Below are 17557 nucleotides of genomic sequence, written 5' to 3' on the forward strand. Positions count from 1 at the left end.
TAACATCCCATCTGCGAAACAACACCTATGAGAGTGCAATACATCCTCAGGGCTGCACAAGAGCATCTGCCTTGATTTTTGTGCACAAGTTCTGGAGTGGGACTTGAACCCACAATCTTCCGACTCACAGGATTGTTACTGAACCGCGAGTGACACTTTAACAAACATCCAAACAATTCTGTGATGAGCACTATCTTGGGGAGTATGACTTTATTTCATATTGTTTTCTCACTGTGGTGTAGAGAGGGGTGTATCATGACACACTTTAATTCTCTAGCTCTGGTTTATGTGTTTAAGCTGAATGGAAATTCCACATCAAACTCGGTAAATAGCTGCAGTATGAATGCGGCACTAATTATCGCAAAGTGCTTCTCGTTGCGGGAGGCGATGATGGAATTTAACATGGGGCTGGGTGCCATAGCTCTGTCTGTACATTATTAATAGCAGTGAAATGAAGAATCAACCTTCAGCATTCTTACTGTTGCAATATCTTTTTAAAGGCTCCAATATGGAAAAGGACAGATAACACAATTTGAGATGCACTGTCTAGTGTCAGGAGAAATACTTGATGAAGCTCAACAGGAAGCAGACATCGCCAATCTCTGAATTATGCAAATTGGATTGAGTTAATGGATACCAGAGAAACAGACATAGGAAAGAAAATAAACAGGTGGAAAAGAGCAAAATACAAAAAGGGTCACATTTTTAACACTAAACATCCTTTGAAGACTGCAAACGCTACGGCTTGTGTTAACAGCTTATATGTAGCAAATGTTTATTTCCCACACATCATTTGTCACTTACTAGCAAAGATTTATGACAAGTCATAGAATCATAAAATCCCTACAGTACAGAAAGCCATTCAGCCAAAAAATCCCAACTAGCCTCTGTCGGTGTAACCACACATATTTACCCTGCTAATCACCTAATCTACACATCTTGGGACACCAAGGGACAACTTAGCATGGCCAATCCACCTAACCTATACATCTTTGGACTATGAATGGAAACTGGAGCACCCAAAGGGGACACATGCAGACACAAGGAGAACGTGCAACTCCACACAGCTAACCAAGGCCGGAATAGAACCCGGCTCCCTGAGGCTATGAAGCAGCAGTGTTAGCCAATGTGCCACCATGCTGCCCAACTATATGCCCAAATAGATTGTAGAAAGCTTCCACAGTGACACAATATAAAGCACAGTGTACCGGGTTCAGGTTGATCATGTGTGGCACAGTTGTTAGCACTGCTGCCTCATGGCATCAGAGACCCAGATATGATTCCCAGCTTGGGGTCACCGTCTATGTGGAGTCTGCATGACCTTCCCATGTCTGTGTGGGTTTCCTCTGGGTGCTCTGGTTTCCTCCCACAGTCCAAAGTTGTGCTGGTTAGGTGCATTGACCATACTAAATTCTCCCTCAGTGTACCCGAACAGGCGCCAGAGTGTGGACTAGGGGATTTTCACAGTAGCTTCATTGCAGTGATAACGTAAGCCTACTTGTGACACCAGTAAATAGACAAATAAATAAAACTTAAATAAATAAATTGCTCTTATTTCAGAGGTTTATTATTGTAACATCGCCACTTTTACTGACAGTCTATGTAATAATGGCAGTGTTCCAGTCCCTGGCTTTTTCCTGAATTAGTTTAATCCCATTAACTACAGTGCTCTCCAAACAAGAGCTAGGCGCACATTGCTTCCAATCCATCAGCAGGACTTTCAAACTGATAGTTAATTGTGGATGTCGATGTGCAATCTAAATGTGGAATATATTAAAAAGTATATGAACATTTACTTCAGCATAATTAACCACCATATCGAAAGCATACTGCAGGTTACAATACTCAGTTATTAAAACCATGGACTGAGCACAGAAATGATGCTGATGGTCTTGCTCAGTGCTGAGGGAGCACTGCCTGGTATCCAGTGCTGCCTTTAGTCTGAGAATTTAAACCCAGGCCCTGTCTGCCTGCTCCGGTGAATTGAAAATACCCCACGGCATTATTTCAAAGTAAAGATAGAGAGTTAACCTGGTGTCCTGGCCAATATTTATTCACAGAGTCACAGAGCGCTACAGTGCAGATGAGGCCCTTCAGCCCATCGAGTCTGCTTGAAAGGCCCAGGCCTGCCCACCTAATCCTGCTTGCCAGCACTTGGCCCATAGCCTTCAATCTTATGGCCAAGTACCCAGCCAGGTACTTTTTAAAGGATGTGAGGCACCCCACCCTCACCGCCCTCCCAGGCAGTGCATTCCAGACCTTCACCACCCTTTGGGTAAAACCATTTTTCCTCAAATCCCCCCTAAACTTCCCACCCCTCACTTTTAACTTGTGTGCCCTCATAACTGACCCTTCAACTAAGGGGAACAGCTGCTCCCTACCCACCCTGAACATGTCCCTCATAATCTTGAACAGCTCGATCAGGTCGCCCCTCGGTCTTCTCTGCTCCAGAGAAATCAACCCAAGCCTATCCAACCTCTCTTTATAAATTAAATGTTCCATCCCAAGCAACATCCTGGTGAATCTCCTCCGTGCCCCCTCCAATGCAATCATGTCCTTCCTGTAATGTGGCAGCCAGAACTGCACACAGTAGTCCAGCTGTGGCCTCACCAAAGTTCTACATAACTCCATCGTGACCTCTCTGATTTTGTAATCTATATCCCGATTAGTAAAGGCAATTGTGCTAAATTCCTTAAATCAACATTGCAACAAATGGATATCCGCGGTGTCCAAGTCATAGCTGTTTTATAGGAGTTTGCATCTGTGTATTGTCTATTGCTTTGCCTAAATTACAACACTGAAAGTAGTTCATTGGTTGTAAAACACTAAGGCATCCAATGGTCATCAAAATCATAATATGGTTCCAAGTCTTTCTTTCTGTGAAAAGTATTTTGTTCCCACATTGCAGTAAGCCCTCAGCTCATCACCAAATCCCTAATTCACAAGGAGGCCATACAGACTCAGCCTCTTCGCCAGGTCCATCCCCCCACCCTATCCCCGTAAACCCACGTGCCAATCCATCTAACTTAAACATCTTTGGACACGAAGGCCAATGCACCTAACCCGCACATCTTTGGACTGTGGGAGGAAACCAGAGCACACGGAGGAAACCCACACAGACACGGGGAGAATGTGTAAACTCCACACAGATGATGAATTACTTTTGAAATGCAATGTGTGTTGTTTTGTGAATGAATACAACAAAATCCCCTGAACATAGAACAAGATGAATGACTAATTTATTGCTTTTATGGATAAGTGTTGGCCAGGGTAATGTGAGAGTTGCTCTAGTGAGAGTTGTTTGCATCCACAAAGAGAAGTCAAAAGTCTCCTTTTAATGTCTCATCTGCAAGATGGCACCTTCCACAATGCAGCCCCTCCTTAAAGTTTCTTCTTTCGTCACAAGTAGGCTTACGTTACAGTAGCACAATGGTTAGCATTGCTGTTTCACAGCGCCAGGGACCCAGGTTTGATTCCTGGCTTGGGTCACTGTCTTTGTGGAGTTTGTATGTTCTTCCTGTGTCTGCGTGGGTTTATTCTGAGTGCTCTGGTTTCCCCCCATATTCTGAAAGACGTGCTGGCTAGGTGCATTGACCTGAACAGGCACCGGAGTGTGGCGAATAGGGGAATTTCACAGTAACTTCATTGCCGTGTTAATGTAAGCCTTACTTATGATTAATAAATTTAACTTTCTCAATAGTGCAATGAAGTTACTCTGAAAATCTCCTAGTCGTTACACTCTGGTACTTGTTTGGATACATTGATGAAGAATTTAGCACGGGTAATGCGCTTAACCAGCACGTCTTTCAGACTGTGGGAGAAACCCACGCAGACACGGGGAGAATGTGCAGACTCCATACAGACAGTGACCAAGCTGGGATTTGAACCCAGGTCCCTGGCGCTGTGAAGCAGTAGTGCTAATCACTGTGCCACCATGCTGCCCCCATGCCACCATGCTTTGATGTACTGACCCGGATTAGTCACTCCATGTGAACCGCAACATGCAATCAGCTGACTCAATACCCCAAAACAAAAAAGAGTAATAGAAGCACTCCATGAGCAATTGTCACAACATCAAAAAAAGGTGAAGACAAGAAAGATCAAAAGGTTTTATTCACAACATAGAATGATGCAGGCCTAAAGCAGGCCGTGTGTCCAATCACTGCAGAGCAGCAATCAAAGCAACTAGTAAAAGCCAGATTTCAATCCAATGGCAGGGACCATTCTTCACACAAACATTAACAGTACAAGGAATGAAACTTCCAGCTAGGATTGCAAAAGTAGGCAGGATGATAGGGGACTGTAGAGTCTCCTTGAAAATATTAAACAAAAATGTGAAAATGGGAGTACAAGTGGGCCATTCGGCCCATCGAGCCTGTGCCATCATTCAATTGGATAACGACTGATCAACTGTTTCAATGCATCTTTCCAGCACTATCACCGTACCTCTCAATGTTGTTAGCATCCATAAATATATCGATTTCTGTTTTGAACACAATGATTGCGTTTCCACAGCCCTCTGGGTCAAGAATGCCAAAAAAGATTCACTACCTTTAGTGAAGAAATTTCACCTTTCTTTTGATTCGATTTGATTACTATCACATGTATTAACATACAGTGAAAAGTATTGTTTCTCGCGTGCTATACAGACAAAGCATACCATTCATAGAGAAGGAATGGAGAGAGTGCAGAATGTACTTTCACAACCATAGCTAAGATGTAGAGAAAGATCAACTTCATGCAAGATAAATTCATTCAAAAGTCTGACGGCAGCAGGGAGCAAACTGTTCTTGAGTCGGTTGGTACAAGACTTTTCTACGTTTTTCCTGATGAAAGAGGGTGGAAGAGAGAATGTCTGGGGTGCATGAGGTCCTTAATTATGTTGGCTGTTTTGCCTAGCAGCAAGAAGTGTAGATAGAGTCAATTGATGGGAGCCAGGTTTGCGTGATGGATTGGGCTACATTCACGATCTTTTGTAATTTCTTGCCTTTCGGTATTAAATTGCCAGCTCCTCATTCTGAGAATGTGAACCCCCGATTCTAGGCTCACTGGCCGGGGAAACATCCCATCTACATCTAACCTGTGAGAATTTTGAAAGTTTCAAAACTATCCCCTCTCCTTCTTTGAATCGCTAGAGAACACAGACTCAGCAATCTCTTGTCAAGACAAGCCCTCCATTCCAGGGATTAATCTAGAGGACTGCCATTGTAATCCCTCTCCGACAAGTAAATCTTTTCTTAGATAAGGAGACTAAAACTGAATTGCAGTCCTCCAAGTGTTGTCTCACTGAGACTTTTAGCAAGATAACTTTACTCCTGTACTCAAATCCCCTTGCAATGAAAGACAATTGTTTGCTGCACATGTCACTCATGAACAAGGACACCTGAGTCCTCTTTGGACATTATTGTGAGTTTTAATTAATTGCAACTTTGTTCCCTTCAAGTAACCAGACCAAGTCACGGAGTTCTCTTATGCAGCTGTTTTAATTCAGGCTATAGCAAGGACCCTGAAAAGTCATAGGTCACTGTCTGTAACTAGCCAGAATACAGGATTCAGGAACATACAAGCAGTTACAGTTACAAAATCGATTAAAAGTAATTAATGTGTGCCAAGCAAGGTTTAGGAGTTATCCCTATCCATTCACGGTCATTGATTAAGGCTACATCATGTATAAGATATAGGTATTAAAACAATCACAATCATTGCACGCCTGCTTAATAGTAATATCCATCTGTGTTAAAGTCTTAATCATGTTAACTCACCTAATGTATCACTGTTACGAGTTATCATTGCTGCCTCAGTTTGTGTCTGTGTCAAATTAATACATAAAAGCAATTTACTGCGGATGCTGGAATCTGGAACCAAAAGAGAAAATGCTGAAAAATCTCAGCAGGTCTGGCAGCATTTGTCAAATGCTTTGACAAAGGGTCACCTGGACTCGAAACATCAGCTCTTTTCTCTCCTTACAGATGCTGCCAGACCGACTGAGATTTTCCAGCATTTTTCCTTTTATGTCTGTGTCTGTGGATATCACTCCCTCCTCTCACATCCGTGTGTCTGATTTAATGAATTCTCTCGGACTAAGGGCCTTGATACTTATCTGTGTCGATTTTTATAAAGACGTCTGATCTTTCTTAAAGCAGCTTATGTGATTTTCATATTTGTGTGATTATTAACCCTTTCAGACATCAACACTTCTCACTATTTACAAAATAATCTGCCTTCAGTTTTTTTAACTGAAGTGAACAACTTCACACTTACTATCATTGTGTTGCTTGTATAACTTCTTACCCAATCCAAAATAGATCTTCCATTTCTTCTGATCATTTCATGATCAGGACCCCCACAAGAAACTTGCATTTTGTTCAAATTTTATTCAAAATTCCCTTCTCCCTTGATGCTTCTCTGATGGGTTTTGGAGTCATTGCTTAACTGGAGCAGGCAGGCGTGTGTTAAGATCCTGACTTAGAATCATAGAATGACTACAATACAGAGGGAGGCCATTTGACCCATTGAGTCTGTACTGACCACAATCCCACCCAGGCCCTATCCCCGTAACCTTCATTTAATTTGCTGATCCCCCGACACTAGGGTCAACTTAGCATGGCCAATTAACCTAATCCGCACATCTTCTGACTGTGGGAGGAAACCGGAGCACCCGGACCCCACCACAAAAACGAGCTTGCAGAGTGTGCCCACATTCTCCATGATCTGGAAGTTAGTCTTATGTATTTAATGCCTGGGGTGTGGAGAAAACAAACCTTGCTTTTAGTGCAAGCCTGTTAACTGAATACTACATCCTGCCACTTCAGAAGATTAATAATTTTGGGAAAATACAGAAAGAAATTGGACAATTAAGTGCACATAATATTAAATATGAATGTAATTATTATACCAATATTAAATATGAATTAAATATTTATTAAATAACAGTTTATTAAAGGGTCAAATTGTCATGATATTGCAATTTAACTGTACTTGAAGTCTAAAAGCAATTCACAAGTTATTAATTCAGTAAGCCAATGTAGGTCCTTTTCATTATGTGCAGCACAGTGGTTAGCACTGCTGCCTCACAGCACCAGGTACCCAGGTTTGATTCCTGGCTTAGGTCACTGTGTGGAGTCTGCATGTTCTCCCCATATCTGTGTGGGTTTCCTCTGGATGCTCGGGTTTCCTCCCAGAGTCCAAAGATGTGCTGGTTAGGTAGACTGGCCTTGCTAAATTCTTCCTAGTGTACTCAAGCAGGTGCCGGAGCGCAGCAGCTAGGGGATTTTCACAGTAACTTCATTACAGTGTGAATGTAAGCCTACTTGTGACTAATAAATAAACTTTAACTTTCTTATTTTGAAACTTGAGATAAGATTAAAAATTACATAAGCACAAGGCAACAGAACTTGATTAAACTCTCTGCACCTTCGGAATTAGAATCCCGACAGTGGAGAAAGAGGCCATTTGGCCCATCAGGTCTCCATCAGCCACAATCGCACCCAGGCCTTTTCTCTGTAACCCCATATACTTACCCTGCTAATCTCTCTGACACTAAGGGGAAATTTAGCATTGCAATCCACCTAACCCGCACATCTTTGGACCTTGGGAGGAAACCCAAGCAGACACAGAGCAAACATGCAAACTCCAGATAGACAGTGACCCCAGCTGGGAGTCGAACCTGGGTCCCTGGCAATGTGAGGCAGCAGTGCTAACCCCTGTGCCACGCTTAATACAAATGAAACTCTGTCCTTGTTTATATATTCTTAATTCCTAAGAATGGCAGGCAGTTGCTTTAAAGGCTAATTGGTCAGATAAAAACACAAGTTACACAATAACAATCATCTTAACAACCAATAGATGCAAGTCATGGGTTGAATTTTGCATTTCTAAACAAGGTTTGCTGTGGGACAATTGGCACAATTCCCACTCACATTAGACAGCTCCCATTCACACTTCAAAGCAGATTTAACTCAATTGATTTTTCTGACCTGAATCATGTAGTCTTTTTCCTGTAACCTTTCCTGATAGAATTGAAGGAAATGATTCTCATGTCATGACAACTTTGTAATCAAAAGATTAAGCAAGACCTTGTACTTCTAAAGCATCCTCAGAATGTCCCTAAGTGCTTCAGAAATACATCTGAACTGTTCTGTAGGCAAATCAAGACTGTTTATCCTGACCCACAAACAGCGATAAAATACAACGATTTGTGTTGGTAGTGTTGGATGAGGGATAAATGTGTCTGGGACATTAGAATTTTCCTGCTTTTCTTCAAAGCAGATCAGGGGCGGTACATTGGTACAGTGGTTAGCACTGCAGCCTCACAGCACCAGGGGCCCGGGTTCAATTCCTGGCTTGGGTCATTGTCAGTGCAGAGTCTGCATGTTCTCCCTGTGTTTGTGTGGGTTCCCTCTGGGTGCTCCAGTTTCCTCCCACAGTCCAAAGATGTCCGGTTAGGTTGATTGGCCATTGCTAAATTATGACTTAATGTCAGGGGGATGACCAGGATCAATATGAGGAGCTATGGGGATAGGAGGGTGGATTGTGGTCAGTGCAGACATTATGGGCCAAAGGGCCTTCTCCTGCATTGTAGGGATTCTATGTACCATCTATATTCACTTGAACTGGCAGTGGGAGGTGCGGGAAGAGTTTAACATTTCATCTGAAAGATAGTCTCTCATCCAATGTAGCATTCCTCAGCAAGTCACTGAAATGTCAGCCTAGATTAAGTCCTGGAGTAAGTGTCTAACTAACATGAAAATTGGAGAGTTCCTGATCCATTTTTTGGGCAAGGTTTCACACCCAATCTTATGCACTTAGTCATTGAAAAAATGGTGTAGACTGATTCCAACTACTGGAGGCATTAGGCTGGGCTTAATTCACCAGCCAACCTGGAGAGGGAGCCACTGCGCATGTGCAGATCTCTGATTCTGCACATGCTCAATAGCAGCCGCAAGAGTCAGAGAGAGAAAAAAAGAAAGAGAGCTGTCAGGCCCTTGGTATTGCAGGCAGCCTCAACCAGTTCCTCCCAGCACCGCAGTTGTGGAGGCCTGTGGTTGATCTTGAGCCCCACAATGCATGGAAATCTAGCCCTTGCTGCCCCCCTAATTTGGTCCCATTGCATAGTGCACAGCAGGTCCCCCCCTCAATCCAATCATGTTGCAGAGTTCATAGTGGACCTCCAGATCACCCTGTATCCCATAAGCCCCACTCCCCAATGGGTCCCACCCCCAATGGGCCCTGCCCCATAGGCCCCATCCCTGCTACTGTCCGGTGGGCAGTGCCAAGGTGCCCAATGGACATTTCAGAGGGGCCAGGTTGGCACTGCCAGGCTGCCACTGCCCAAGGGCACCCTCCCTTTGTGCTCAGACTCCCTGGGGGCCCTCAATGGCCTCCGGTTCCACCGGTAAGGCCAACTCAACTGTTCTCCATTCACGTGGAGCAGGTGTTTTCCTCGCCAGAGAGAACGTCTCCCGGCGAGGCGATAAAGGCAAGCAAGCCCATACAATTAGCGCCGGGCTTAGTAAAGACATGTAAATTGTGCTTTAAGTATATTTAAATAAATTATTCATCCTCTCAGCCACTGCCGGCGAGAAGGTGACCTCACCAGAAGTCCGACTCTCATAAAAATCACAAGAGCCAAGAAATTGGGTGTAATCCTGAATTCTCGCACTCGCGTGATTTTACTGGCTTGCTCCGTGCATCGATGGACAGGGAGAGCTGGTGAAATTCCACCCTTGGAGTCAGTTTGAACCAGCAAATGTTCAACTTAAAGAGGCAAAATCTACAGGGCACAATATTTCATCCTTTTGAAGAGGCACTGCAGCTTTAAGGCAGATATGTAAATCCCAAACTCACAAATACTGAAGAAATACTTTCAGAAGAGGAATAGAGAGAGAGAAAGAGAGAGGGATAGAGAAGAAGAGAAAGAAGTTGAACTGGAGAAAAATATTGACGGGCAACAGTGATTAGTGGGGAATGCAATAGAGTTCAAAAATAAAGAGATGATGATAAACTTGATTCCATATTTTCAAATGGCAACAGCAAATTACCCAAACTATAAAAGATAGGGTGGTAAAGGAGCTACTGTGAGCTTAGGGAAAAGGTTAGGAATGGTAAAGAGGACACCTCAAAAGAAAATACCAAGACAATTAGAGGAAAGTGGACATTATATCACTTAAATATAAATCTAAAGACTAGGGATACATGAGGAAGAATAGGAGAGTTAAAGTGAGGGATAATAGATATGAGTAGATTAATTCACAGGTATTGATACTGAGATGGCAGGGATCTTGAGATTTCCTCTCTGATGTCCGCCCTTCCTCTCCAACTTCCCCCTTTCCTCTCCAATGCCAGTTCCCCGTTCATGGGGAGCAGGGCTTTCCTTGCCAGAGACAACAGAACTTACATGTTCAAGAGCTTATATGTTTCAAATCTTTCCAGCTGCTCTTTGATTAAAGCAAAATAGACCAACCACACTTTGCCCCGAAGCAGTTTTATCCTGAATTCGGACTGACGTCTTTGGGCACAGATACCTTGTGACCGATGCATTTGAATTTACATAACTGTGCTGTCAGATAGCCTCCCAGGCACATTTTCAAAACTAAAGCATTTACCACCAGCGCATAAGTCCTTGACAACTGAATTTACAGACAGCAACCGAGCAAACAGAAACCCTTTCACGGCCACAAGCTAACTGGTGCATGATCTAAGAACGTGAAAGTTAGAAATGGCAATCCCATCTATTTTACCACTGTAGAATTGAAAATTGAAATTAATTACTTTTAATTACTTCAACGGGGGTGGTGTATCTGTGGAATTCATTGCCACCGAGTGGGGCCGGGCCGTTGAGTGTCTTTAAGACAGAGATAGGTAAGTTCTTGATCAATAAGAGGATCCGGGGTTACGGGAAGAAGGCAGGAGAATGGAGATGAGAATCGTATCAGCCAGTTGTCAGCCCAAGCCTGGACATTGTCCCACCTTGTTGCATTTGAACATGGACGGCTTCAATATCTGAGGAGCCGCAAATGGTGCTGAACATTGTGCAATCATCAGCAAACATCCCCACTTCTGATTTTATGATGGAGGGGAGGTTATTGATGAAGCAGCTGAAGATGGTTGGGCCTAGGACACTATCCCGAGGAACTCCTGCAGAGATGTCCTGAAGCTGAGATGACTGACCCTCCACAACTACAACCATCATGTGCCAGGTATGACTCCAACCAGCAGAGTATCAGGGTACCCATTGATACCAGTTTTGTTAGGGCTCCTTTGTGCCACACTCTGTCGAACGTGGCCTTGATGTTAAAGGGCTGTCACTGTCATCTCATCTCAGGAATTCAGCTCTTTCATCCATGTTTGAACCAAGGCTGTAATGTGGTCTGGAGCTGAGTGACCCTGGCAAAACCCAAACTGGGCATCACAAAGCAGGTTATTGCTGTGCAGGTGCAGCTTGATGGCACTGTTGATGACCCCTTCCATCACTGTACTGATAACAGACAGTAGACTGATCGGGCAATGATCGTCCAGGTTGGATTTGTCCTGCTTTCTGTGCACAGGACATACCTGGGCAATTTTCCACATTGTTGGGTAGATGCCAGTGTTGTATTTATGCTGGAAGAGCTTGGCTAGGGGAGCAGCAAGTTCTGGGGTACGAGCCTTCAGTACTATTGCTGCAATATTATCAGGGCCCACTGACTTTGCAGAATCCAATACCTTCAACCTTTTATTGATTTCATGTGGAGTGAATCGAATTGGTTGGACACTGGCATCTGAGATGCTGGGGACCAGTGGGGGCTAGTGCCAAAATTGGGAGAGCTGTCTCATAGACTAGTAAAGCCTGACAGTTGTTCTCACAGAATCATACCTTGTAGATAACACCACAGACACCACCATTACCACCCCAAGATATGTTCTGACCCACCAGCAGGACAGACCCACCAGAGATGGCACCACAGTGATATATAGTCAGGAGGGAGTTGTCCTGGGAGTCCTTAACATTGACTTTGGACCCCATGAAGAGTCCTGGCTTCAGGTTAAACATGGGCAAGGTAACCTCTTACTGGTTACTACGTACCATCATCCTTCAGTTGATTATTCAGTACTTCCTCCATGTTGAACAACACATGGAGCATGTAGCGAGGGTGGCAAGGGTGCAAAGTGTACTCTGGGTGGGGGATTTCAATGTCCACCACCAAGAGTGACTCAGTAGCAGCATTACTGACCAAGTTGTTTGGGTCGTAAAGGATATGACTGCTAGACTGGGTCTGCAGCAGGAGGTGAAGGAACCAACAAGGGGAAAAAACATACTTGACCTCATCCTTACCAATCTGCCGGTTGTAGATGCATCTGCCCATGCCAGTATCAGTAAGAGGGACCACTGCACAGTCCTTGTGGAGACAAAATCCTGCCTTCATATCAAGAAAACCCTCCATCGTGTTGTGTGGCACTATCACCATGCTAAACGTGACAGACTTTGAAGACTAGCAACTCAAGACCGGGTATGCAAGAGGTGCTGTGGACCCTCACCAGCGACATCGCCACTGCAAACCGGGTCCCATCCCAGCTGCCTGCGACTGCCTCAAACTAACAGGGATTTTCCATGTTCCTTAACTTGGCTCCCTTTCATCGAAATTTAGCCAGGATCTTCCAGGGACATAGCACCAATTATTTTATTTTATTGATTAATCTGATGTGTATAATCACAGAGAGTAGCATCAATGCATATGAAAACACAGCCCCTCCCGCGCTTCCATCATGTGATTCCCATCTTTAATGGAGATGAATCGAAGATGATTTTCTTTGGTTGAGAAAATTAAAACAACACCATGAAAATTCTTTTGAAAATTGAATGGAGTAAATGAGCAAAAGGATCTGGGGAGACACATGAACAAATCCTCAAAAGTTTGGTACCTGTTTTATTAAAAAGATTATTGGAGAACAAGGGGCTGTGGGGAGGGGGGGTGCAGAGGGGCTGCAGGGTCGGGGAGGGGACAGAGGGGAGGCAGCGGGGGATTGGGCATTGGGGGATCAGAGGGGTTGCAGGGCAGCAGAGGGGTTGCGGGGCAGCAGAGGGGCTGCGGGGGGTGGGGGTGGGCAAAAGGGGCTGCGGGAGCCAGAGAGGCTGTGGGGGTGGGGCCAGAGGGACTGTGGGGGGGGGGTGGGGCCCAGACGGGCTGCTGGGGGGCAGAGGGGCCACAGGGGTGGGGGGGGGGGGGGGGGGGGGGCAGAGGGATTGAGGGAGGGGCAGAGAGGTTGAGGTGGATTGACCATGTTAAATTACCCCGTGTTATCCCAAGATGTGTAGGTTAGATGGGTTAGCCACATTAAATGTATGGGGTTATGGAGATAGGGCAGATGAGGGGGCCTGGGTAAGAGAGTCAGTGCAGGCTCAATGGGCTAAATGGCCTCCTTCTGCACTGTAGGGATTTTGATCTGCACCATCACAGTCTTGAGGTTGGACTTTCCTTTCCTTGCTGCACCTTCATGCTTCATAAAGCAAAAATAACCCAGGACACCACAGGCTGCATTCATTCCCCAGAGAATTGACTGATGATTCCCATCTTTAACTTCAGATGTCTTGGCCCATCTCCATAATCTTATCCAACAGTACGGCCCCGCTCACGCCTTCCTGCTCCACCACTGATATAATTCTCATTCTGCTCTAATATTTACCTGTTGTTCCGTCAGCCACTGTGTCCCAGGCTTTGGAATTTTCTCCCTCGGATCCTGTGTCATGGAATTGCAAAACAGACCCGCTTTGGATGAGCAGTTCCTGCATCAAGCCCAAAATATCCGAAAGGCCTTTCGCTTCAACAGTGATAGTTCAAGTACGTCTTTCTCAATGCTGTATAGAACAACATCATTTTACAGCACAGGAAAAGGCCATTTGTTTATGCTGCAAATGTGCCTCCTCCCACTCTATTTACTTCCTCTCATCCTCTGAACGTTTCCTTCCATTAATTTCATTCTCATGCACTAATCTAACTTCCCTTCAATGCATCTGTCCCGCTGCCTAGGAAAAGCAACCAGCATAATCAAGGACTCCACACATCCCGGACATACTGTCTGTCATCTCCTTCCATCGGGAAAAAGATACAAAAGTCTGAGATCACATGCCAACCGACTCAAGAACAGCTACTTCCCTGCTGCTATCAGACTTTTGAACGGATCCACCACATATTAAATGGATCTTCTTCTACACCATGGCTATGCCTGTAACACTGTATTCTCCATTCCTTCTCCCCTATGGACTCTATGAAGGGTATGTTTCATCTGTATAGCACACGAGAAACAGTACTTTTCACTGTATCCCAATACATGTGGCAATAACAAATCAAATCAAAATGTAGCGATTACCTTTACCACTCTAACAGTGGCACAGTGGCTAGCATTGCTGCCTCACAGCACCAGAGACCTGGGTTCAATTCCGGCCTCAGGTGACTGTGTGGAGCTTGCGCATTCTCCCTGTGCCTGCATGGGTTTTCTTCGGTTTCCTCCCACAGTCCAAAGATATGCCGGTTAGGTGGATTGGCCATGCTGAATTGATCCTTAGTGTCATAAGTTAGAGGGATTAGCAGGGTAAATATATGGGGTTAGTGTCCCGGGATGCATAGGTTGGCGGGATCAGTGGGGTAAATATGTGGGGTTACGGGGATTGGGCCTGCTGGGAGTGTTGTTGGTGCAGGCTCAATGGGCCAAATGGCCTCTTTCTGCACTGTAGGGCTTCTGTGATTCTACCAAACAGATTGCAGGGGAGAAGTGACCATCACAAAACGAGTTCATCAACATGTTTGACAGAAACACAAAGGCAGCTTTAGTCACCTACAGTTTACTCCGACAGATGAATACTAAATCTGAATAGATTGCACCGCAGCCACTCTGGATATCTTTCATTTCATTAGTAAGGTTGGCAGATGCCATGTCCCCCCCCTCCAGTGAGCTGCTGCTGAAGATTTCAAATCCTTCAGTGATTTAAATCAGGCAGGTTGGTGTACATCTCGCTCACCCACCCAATGTACTCAGATCGGTTGGAAACAAAGTTGGGATCACTTTAACTTTGCACTCCTCGATAACTTTAAGTGACTGTCGCCAACAAAGCCCCTTCCAACAGTGCCATTTAAACGGACACAGAGTCAGACCACAGAATGCAGGTGAGGCATCTTACCTTTATACACACACCCAAAAAAAAATAAAATTTTGAATTCACTAACTATCCCCCAGTACCTCTGCAATGTAGCAATGAAAACCCTGCCATTTATTCCTGCTCTGAAGTCACCCCAGCACACAACTCATTCTGCCTTATCGCCCACGGCTTCAACATAAAGCCACTCCAACCCTCAATAATTTGCCCAATATTAAATCAAATGGTTAACCAACCCCCATTCCTAAACCACCTCCCCAAACTAAACCATCTCTTCCCGACAGTTGCATTGTTTTTATTGCAATCTCTGGTTAATTCGCGTGGAATTAAATGGACAACAGCCTCATAATCTTTCTCTAATAGTCTCTGCAAATCTCCAAAGTGTTCCCTAGAATCCACCACCTATCCCACTTGCTTTTTAATCGCGTCTTTCCCAGCCCCGGCTAACAGCTTTGTGTGTGACACTGGCTGGATGTTTGTGCGCTGCTCACTTACTGTCTGTCGCCATAATCTGGGCAGCTCGGGCACAGAGAGAGTGAGTGAGTTCGCCCGCTGCTCCCGATGGAAATCCCTCAGTCGGAGCCCAGGCTAACAGCCCAGCTTCCAGCTCCCCGCAGCAACACTGCGCTGTCTGCAACATCCCCAACTCCTCCTCCCGCTGCAGTCAGCGCCAATCCCTACCTTCCCTCCACTGATGTTCTCTGGCGATGAACACCAGCAACCGGCCTGCATTTGGAGGTAGTCATTTAACGCTTTATTTCCCAGCAGAGAACACAGCCTTTCCCCCTCCAGCCACTCATTCAAGCCAAAAGTGACAGTGTACATCCATGGCCGTAACGAGCTTTGGGGTGGTCGAGGGAGGGGTATGAAAAGCATTAAATGCAAGCTTCCCTTTGATTATAAACCCAAGTTTGAGAGGATGAAACGATTCACTACAGTGCAGAAGGAAGCCATTCGGCCCATCTAGCCTGCACCAATGCAATCCCACCCAGGCCCAATTACCATAACCCCACACATTTACCCACTAATCCCTCTAACCTCTACACCCCAGGACACTAAAGGGGCAATTTAGCACCTTTGGACTATGGGAAGAAACCAGAGCACCCTGACAAAATCCATGCAGACATGGGGAGAATGTGCAAACTCCACACAGGCAGTGACCCAAGCTGAGAATTGAACCAAGGTCCCCAGCACCATGAGGCTGCAATGCTAACCACTGTGCCACCCGAATAAACACAGTAAACACATCGGAAATAATCCAGCATGTCAGGCAGTGTGGAATGTGTGGATCTCCCCATTAAAATGATTTGGTGGCATTGTTGGGTAAACTTCAGACCTGCCATTTATTTCTGTTCCAGTGTCAAATGTGCCATTGACAGCAGGAGTTCCCAAAGTGCCTTCCTGGACATGCACTGAGAGCTATATGTTTATCATGAACCATGTTTTGGGGTCCACACATTCCAAGCTGCCTGACATGCTAAATTGTTTCCAACATTTTCTGTTGTCATCATCTCATACTCCTGAGGGGAAAAATAGGTCTCATCCAGTGATGGGAACCTGTAACTGCACCATGGGCAGCACGGTGGCATAGTGGTTAGCACTGTTGCCTCACAGCACCAGGGATCCAGGTTCAATTCCAAACTTGGGTGATAGTCTGTGTGGAGTTTGTACATTCTTCCTGTGTGGCAGTGGGTTTCCTCCAGGTGCTCCAGTTTTCTCCCACTGTCCAAAGGTGTGCAGGTTATGTGGAATGGCCATGCTAAATTAAAATAGTCAGAGAGACTAGATAGGGTAAATGCATGGAGTTATGGGGATAAGGCCTGGGTGGGATTGTGATCGGTGCAGACACAATTTGGGCCAAATGGCCTCCTTCTGCATTCTAGATTCTATGATTCATTTCACTGGGCAATTTCTGCAGGCTGCTGTTGCAATCACAATTATTCCCTTTACCTTGCCATTAAAACACAGATTTAGTAAATGTTGGATGCTCCTGTCTTAGTTTTCAAAATTGAAAAACAAAAGCTATTCTCTCTGTAGGATGACTTGACATTTTAACGTATGTTTCTGTGAGTTCAGTTATATGAGAGACCAGAATCTGCCCTACGCCTATATAGGAGCTAAACATAACCTTGAATAAATGGTACCTTTCATTTCATCTAGTGCCCCTTGCATATATACAGAGCCGCTCACATCTGCACCACAATCTTCTTAAACACCTTAGTGAGCTTCTGGTGAACCTACATGATTTTATAAACCATTTTGATATTTAAGATATTGAAAAAAGATGAGAGCAGAAACCAGCAGGGACTGCTTGGGTTACATGATCTGATCTCCCTGTGTAATCCTGTGTAGGTCATGCCTAACAAATCTAATTCATTGCTGGAGGGTAAACAATACTCTAATAGACTGGTGAATGGATGTAATTTA

At 44.9% G+C, this 17557-nt stretch overlaps 1 protein-coding gene across 2 annotated transcripts in view; it reads right to left on the reverse strand.

Moving 5' to 3' along the window:
- syt16 (synaptotagmin XVI) overlaps positions 1–15751 on the reverse strand; it is a 158808-nt gene extending 143057 nt beyond the window's left edge. For both annotated transcript variants that reach the window (XM_080202403.1, XM_080202402.1), the window contains exon 1: positions 15626–15751. In XM_080202403.1, coding sequence (XP_080058529.1) covers positions 15626–15638 — 13 coding nt within the window. In that variant the 5' untranslated portion in view covers positions 15639–15751. The remainder of the gene's footprint in view (positions 1–15625) is intronic.
- Positions 15752–17557: the final 1806 nt, after the last annotated feature.

This window comes from Carcharhinus amblyrhynchos, chromosome 14 (genome assembly GCF_965287045.1).
Source record: "Carcharhinus amblyrhynchos chromosome 14, sCarAmb.v2.hapA, whole genome shotgun sequence".
Classification (NCBI taxonomy): Eukaryota; Metazoa; Chordata; class Chondrichthyes; order Carcharhiniformes; family Carcharhinidae; genus Carcharhinus; species Carcharhinus amblyrhynchos.